A 7,595-nucleotide genomic window follows, 5' to 3' on the forward strand; every position below is an offset into this window, starting at 1 on the left:
AGGCCTTTATATGAATGCTACAGCACAGGTTTGCTGAAGATCAGAAGCTACATGAGTAAAATTGTAAAATTATTTCTGTTTTTAGCTCTAGAGCTCTAGAGGCTCCTAAAAGAGGCTCTCATTTGAACAAACTTGGGAGAAGACCTTACAGCAATGCTACATACCACGTTTGATGAAGATCCATTAAAGAGGCCTTTCAAATGTCTTCTATTTTTTTTAGCTCTATCAGCCTCTGAAAATGGCCAAGTGCCCTTATTTGAACAAAATTGAGAGAAGAACTTGCCAGGATGCCACAGACCAAGTTTGGAATAATTCTGCCAACTACTTTCAGATATGTTTATGTAAATTGTGGACGACGGACACCTCCATCTTCCCTGTACTAATAGCTTGCCCTAAACCTTCGGTTCAGGTGAGGTAAATATATATTAAAGTAAAAAAGAGAATTGGGCTTATCCATAGATATAAAGTAACAGAAACTAAGCCTCAACAAACACAAGATAAGAAAGATAAGATAAGATAAGATTTATTTAAAGTCGGCAAGACATCGAACAAGTACAACACTTGAAGTAAATAAAAATAAATTGGTTGGGACATATTGTGGTGGGTGTGATGTTATCGGAAGGGGTATGACAAGATACTAAGTGACAATATCAGGAAAATAAAACAAACTGTTTTTCCGGGTGGGGAATTGAAGTGGGAAAGAAGGTTGGGGGCTGGTGAGATGACGGGATAGGAAGAGCAATATCAAGAATCTAAAAATATGTTTTGGGTTAGTGGGTTGGGATGATGTTACAGAGGGGCTGACAAGATATGAAAACACAATATTAAGAAACACAAGGAACTAAAAGTATTTTTGGGGAGGGGCAAAGTAAATGTGGTATGGGATAAGATGGGGGTAAGGTGGTGTGTAATGTGTGTGGTGTGGCGACAACAGTTTTTAAGAGACAGCGCTTAGAAACATACGAAATTAGAAGTAGAAAAATGCTTTGGTTCGATGTGTGTGAGGTGGATGGACACACAGATGTATAAACAGCATCAAAATTACAGCAAGGGTTATGGGACCTGTATTATTCAGTGGGTATTAACATGGCAGAGGTGTTTGATACTGATATATTTGCTTACAACTGCGTCAAAAATTGTTAAGTAAAAAAGGAACATAATTTCACCAAAATGAAATCAAAAGTTACGAAACCTAGTCACTAATTTGGTATTATCATGGAGAACATGATTGAAGTTTCATTCAACAGTGGGTTATGAGTGGGATGAGAACCGTCGGAGGTATCGCAGTAGCTCTGGTGACTTTCCTCACGCCGAGCTAAAATATGATAACTATGCACATTTTTTATGGTTTATTTCTCACGCACATACACATGAAATTATTACATATTTTCTGCTGCATGCCTTGTAACACATATATGAAACTGGGGTTATATAATATTTTATCATTGTATAATACTTTAAGTGTTAACAATAACATCATTAAATTCACACCCATTTCACTTACTAGTATATCATATTACGATGAGTTCATCGAACCACAGTCATCCAAGTATTTCAGTAATGTTAGATGTGATATTTTATTTATAACAGCTATCTTTCAGGTTTGTTCACATTTTTCTCCTTCAGAAAACGGTTTCCCGGACAGAAATACTGATACAACCACTCATAGCCACGCCCAAATCCTAAAAACAATCTTGAAATTGATTTTGTCGATTTTCGTGTTAAAACCAGACTTAAAGTTATGGCATATGAAACTTCTTAAAAACGAATTATCTAGGTAACTGGGAACATTTTTAAAAAGAAAGTACTAGTGTATTGTCAACTCGGATATGTGCGGTTACATATACATATATACTTAAGATATGATGACTGTATATTTTCTTTTTTTAAATTCTTAAAATCCCAATTACTAATTCAAAACTTGTCTGAAATACCAGAAGATCTGAAAATATACGTTACCTAATTTCAGTGCTATTTTTGCAGGCGGGTACATTCCAGACCAATTTACGGGCGAGGTGTGTACATTTTGTAAGTGATAGAATTCTTTGCTAACCCCACGTACGCGCGGCACTTGCGTAGAGATAGATTGAAGTTTTGTACCGGGAATGTATTTCGGACAAACATCTCTTGACCATTGACAAATATTCGACCGCGCCACTTTATTATTTTCATTTTGAATCTCAATAACACTTAAAGAAACCCATATATTGTACGACATATCATGTACAACCAATAAGTTATTAAATGACGCACTCCGTAAATGTAGTGAAACCCAGTTTAATTCAATATTATCTAAAATCCACTGACACTAATTTATATTTATTTCTTTTACGCAACACAACGTAGGTGTGACAAGTCTAAACTATTTTTTTGAAATTTTGAAATAGGCCTATCGTGCCAAAAATCTGAAAAAGAATGCGTTGTCAGTGATTTGTGACATTATACATATATAGTTCTGTATTGACACATTGGAAAACTTGTGACATGTTTAATGGTATATCATGAGAAGCATATATATGTATATGTATTGTTTTAAAGGGAAAAAACATTGTTTATACATACTGACGTAGGTGTAGATTTTTGTTTCAACCTATGTTGCCTATGTAATAATACAAACTTCAATCAGATAAATGCTCAGTCCACACAGTAAGCCGTTACAAAGAAATTTGTTGTAAAAAAAGAGACGTAAAAGTTTTCTTCATCGACTTGAAAATATTTGAGCCACGCCATGAGAAAATCAACATAGTGGGTTTGCGACCAGCATGGATCCAGACCAGCCTGCGCATCCGCGCAGTCTGGTCAGGATCCATGCTGTTCGCTAACGGTTTCTCTTGCAATAGGCTTTGAAAGCGAACAGCATGGATCCTGACCAAACTGCGCGGATGCGCAGGCTGGTCTGGATCCATGCTGGCCGCAAAGCCACTATGTTGGTTTTCTCATGGCACTGCTCAATTATGCTTCTCTCCGCTACTGTCTTCCGTCAACTGCAGCTTACGCATAAACAGACCACATTTTTTCTCCCTCTGTGCATCAGCTTTTAGTGTTAAAGAATGAAATGTTCAACAATTTTCTTCACCAAATGTAATGTTTAAGGAACTCAATTATGTCGACTGGTGTTTTAGTGTCACGCACTGTTTGAGAACTTTTCCCTTTGTCGAACCCCGAGTGCTCACAGTCGGGAGTCTATTTGGCCTACATACGGCGCCATGCCATTCGGGAACCAGAGTGACAATTTAGCAGGCCTATGGGGCACTTGGTTTAAAGGGTACCGGTACGGCCTAACCCTTTTCATCATTACTTCTCAACCATTAAGCCGTTTAAACCTATGGCGTACTTTAAGGCTCTTACATTTGTTACGGATACGTGACAATGTTTTTGCTAGGTGTCTAGGCAATCGTGACAATGTTTTTGCTAGGCCTCTAGGCAATCGGTACACATTTTCATTAAAGCGCAAACGAATTATATTTTTCTTCATATACTGGTGATTTGAGAAGATAAGAAACGTTTTGCCAGTCAAGTTTTTTTTCGGGCTATATTCGTCCAACCTAATTCGCATGTCTTTTTCTTCTCTGCTATATTTACGTAGCATACTTTTACGTCTTGAAGTATTCCATGTCCACTTGGACACACTGGCTCTCATAAAACGATGACTCGCATTCCCATGTTGCAGTATACGAACCATATAAACTGAAAAAAAAAACAACAAACAATATTAACTAATGAAATATTAACTTTTACTCCTCGCACAATACTATCAAAATACCTAAAGGAACAGACTGTTGCCCCCTCTTAGTGTTGGGGTACAATTCTTGACGGGTTGAAGCTTTTTCGATTGATTGGTTTACAATGAAAGGACAGAATGTCACTAAGACTGACTGACAGTACACATTAATAATTTAAGAGCACATTGAACATTCACAAGTTATATTTAGTTGTGTTTTTTCTATGTGTTATCTTGTAGCATTCTTCTTACTAACAAATACACTGGCACCACACCAAAACTGAAATGACATTGCACATTTTATACAATACGCCGGACGAAGTTGTCTCTGCGATAAGCGACTGGAACAAATGGCATGTTCAATATGAATGTGCGGTTCAGGCGAGAAATGCGACATTGAAATGGGCTAGTATTATCCTGTTTACGACTATCATACTATACATAATGGGTAGCTATAACATGCACAATGGTATTTTCTTTCTGGCCAGTGGTCCAATAAACAATTTTAAACGAAGAGTGTCACTTACCGATAGTGTAGCAAACTTTGAGGTTCGCCTTTATCCTCTTTGGTTTGAAGAATTTATCATTGTGTGCTGATCTATGACAGACAGCTTTAGCCGAACGACGCCGGTACGCCTCTAGGTTGCAGCATCTATTGAAACAGGAAGTAAAGTGAATAATCTATTTCCGGTCCGTCTCGATGGGTCGGCATTACGGTAAGATTTTTGTTTAAAGCGAAAAAGACAAAAACGTTCAAATCCCTTGGAGGCTTATTTACCATGGTTTCTATGTAAGCAATTGCAAATTTATTGGCAAGCTGAGAACAAGCTAATGCAAAATAAAACTCAAAAGGGACACCTTTTAAATGAAGGTTGTTTTCGTTTTTGCGAAAATGCTGGATGGTATACCAGTGTATGCACTTCGTAGATATTTTAGAATCAGTTATATTGTACATGAGCATAATATACGGACCCCTGGCTTTTACAAAATGCTAACATAGTTGTAGTTTAAAGCGAATGCTGAAGTATTCGCTTCTGCACAATTACATGTACTTATTTTTGTGTCGCCTATGGTGGTATGACGCACTCGCAGGGATGATGGTCTGTCCTCACTTATGTATACAGCAAAACATTTTTTAAAGTAGATAGTTTGATTTAAAACGAGACGTCCATAATAGAGGAGACTACCCGGAATGACAAACAATATTTTTGTCATACAGGCCGTTGTTTAAGACTGCCGCTTGGTGGTTCTAGGTTGTTTGTATCAAATCTGCATACTTTAACAATCCTCGGGTTAATTAACCAGATGTTTCAATAATCATTTCAATGAACTATTTCCATAAATGTTGACCAAGTCGCTACATAGGCTGCAATCTCAAACAATTGTTATTCTTTTGATGAGACCTGAGGTACCATTATCCTACAAAAATTTAAGCTCAGGCATAGCGAGTATCAGCCCCCTTAGTCTGTGTTACAGATGATGGGTGCATAAGCAGTAAAAGTATACGGCATTTATATAGATTTGATGAATCATAACTTCTTAGAGAAAATGGAATACGTAGTGATTCCACTAAATGGAACAATGACCACGACAACAGACAACTCTTATACTAACCATCCTTGTCTCACTCCTCAAGATTTAGACTTTATAAAATACTTACACGTATTTTTTCTCTGGTTTGCCGTCGTGGATCTTGTACTTGTAATACTCACTCTGGCAACATGTTTGAAATCTTGGATTATATATCTCATCACTACAATGAAAAAACAGGTTATCGTCACATCTTTAGAAGGATGTGTGTTTTATCACTTCACATCTTCGGTTAAATTATTGACGACGAAATAAAACGACACAGATATGCCATCGACAACTGCATTTATCTGTTTCATTGAGATAACGACTGTAAAGGTGTAATATATAGGACAATCAAGTAATACGATACTTGCTGAGCTGGAAAAAAAACTAGCATTTTCAACCGGATACGATTGTTGATTAGATAATCTCGAGGTATTAAGGTGAAAAAAACAACAACACAAAATAGATCGTCCTCCCCCCCCTCCCCCTCCCCAGGTTTAAACCATACCTGTTGCAGAAGAGCATGCGGCATACTACTTGTAGCACTACCTTTAAAATTGGCAGGTAAACGACTTAACTTTAGCTATATTAGGTATTCTACCTTTGCGTTATCTTGATACATTTCTTGGAAGAAACATAAGACGTTACAACTTGATACATATTTTGCTAGGGGTTTCTTAAGATAATGCATTACTGTGAATACCATTATAATTATTATTATTCAACTATGCAACATTAGACACAATATTCGACAAAGTGTGTATATCATATCACAGCCAAAATGAAATAAATTGAGTAATAACAAAATAATATACGGACTTCAAGGTCATGAAGTTATATTTAAGTTACGAGAAAAAGATCTTTCCTATTTATATGATAAGTTTGCGATCGATCAAAAAAAGAAAAAAAATATTACCCGCATCTTTGGTTCGCATCATCTAGTGCAATTATTTTTTTATTACGGCAAACATGAGTCCTATTGTCGTATTTTTCCACGAAAGGCGGGTCTCCACATGTCAGTAAGTTGGCCGGTAAATTCATATTTCTCGGCAGTATCCTTTTGTTCACACATTTATATGTTGAGTGATCATATTTTTTCATACCGCACAAATACAATGCATGTCCTGAAAAATAAAAACGGATATTTTTCAGTTTTTTAATTCTATGTTACAAGTAGATAAAGCAGATGTCCACGTAGATGCTATGAATAATGCCATGGCTAGAAAAGCACTACTTTCAATATTGAACATAGAACCATAAACATTGGATTCAATTATATTTTATACTATGTTAATTGATATTCAAAACTTTGGCAAATGCATAGAAAACAATTATCGAAATAAGAATTTAACAAGAAATAGACATATTTTATGTTCATAGCAACCGTCTAACAACTCATAATGTGTAGAAGTTGCATACCAATTTCGATGCACTCGTAAAAATATAAGCATAGGTTCTTACCTGAAGACATATTCAATAATATCATCAGTTTGAGAAACATTTCTGTTAAGACGATGCTGTTGTTCTGGTCCTTCAGAATACACAATAATACTTATATATTTACGTATCACCTTATAAATTGTAAGAATTAAGTATGCATTGGTTTTCCAGTGTAAATGAGTAATAAACAAAAATAACGCGTTCTATATTTACAATGCATGATAAATTTTTAAACCTTTATATAGTTTAGCTTTCGTGATAGTGAATGAGACGTAGATGGTTTAAGGGCTATCTGATACCCTGCATGTGCAAATAGTATTGAAAAGGAGCGGTAAATATTATTTAATAGGGGCGGATCCAAGACTTTTAAGTGTGTGTGTGTGTGTGGGGGGGGGGGGGGGGGGGGGGTGCGCAGATACCCTAAAGAGGACTTAGGGCATGTCTCTTTAGAAACATATTAACTGGTGCAATCTGACATATATTTGACATGGTTTCGAGTATGAATATTTGATACATTGTTATCTTTTAAACTTGTAAATCTTCCAAAAAAATAATTGATCAAGTTGGTAGGTTGTACGGACACCATTCAATGCAGCAAATAGAAATACTACTGATATAACAAGCAAATTCAGTGAATTTATATCTGTTGTTTTGTGGACGAAGGGTCTATATTTTGATATTTAATTTTCAGACACAGTGACACACACTGAGTCAAGGGGGATGATACAACATGTGATTAAATGAGGTTTGGCACTATTTGAATTATAAGCATTTTCAATTTTTTTGAAAATATGCTTTTACAGGTTCAAGGTCGATAATACCATATGTGTGCTAATTAATAACTATGTGAGTGTTAGTG

General features: G+C 36.1%; 1 protein-coding gene across 1 annotated transcript; it reads right to left on the reverse strand.

The window, feature by feature from the left end:
• Positions 1-1,336: 1,336 nt before the first annotated feature.
• On the reverse strand, positions 1,337-6,961 carry LOC123552099 (uncharacterized). Its single transcript, XM_045341483.2, has 5 exons — positions 6,758-6,961; positions 6,213-6,420; positions 5,382-5,474; positions 4,249-4,373; positions 1,337-3,687 (listed from the first exon to the last, which is right to left on the reverse strand). Exons 1-5 carry the CDS (start codon positions 6,795-6,797, stop codon positions 3,302-3,304), a joined length of 852 nt encoding a protein of 283 aa, XP_045197418.2. The 5' UTR covers positions 6,798-6,961; the 3' UTR covers positions 1,337-3,301.
• Between the last annotated feature and the right edge of the window lie 634 nt (positions 6,962-7,595).

Source organism: Mercenaria mercenaria, chromosome 4 (genome assembly GCF_021730395.1).
Source record: "Mercenaria mercenaria strain notata chromosome 4, MADL_Memer_1, whole genome shotgun sequence".
Classification (NCBI taxonomy): Eukaryota; Metazoa; Mollusca; class Bivalvia; order Venerida; family Veneridae; genus Mercenaria; species Mercenaria mercenaria.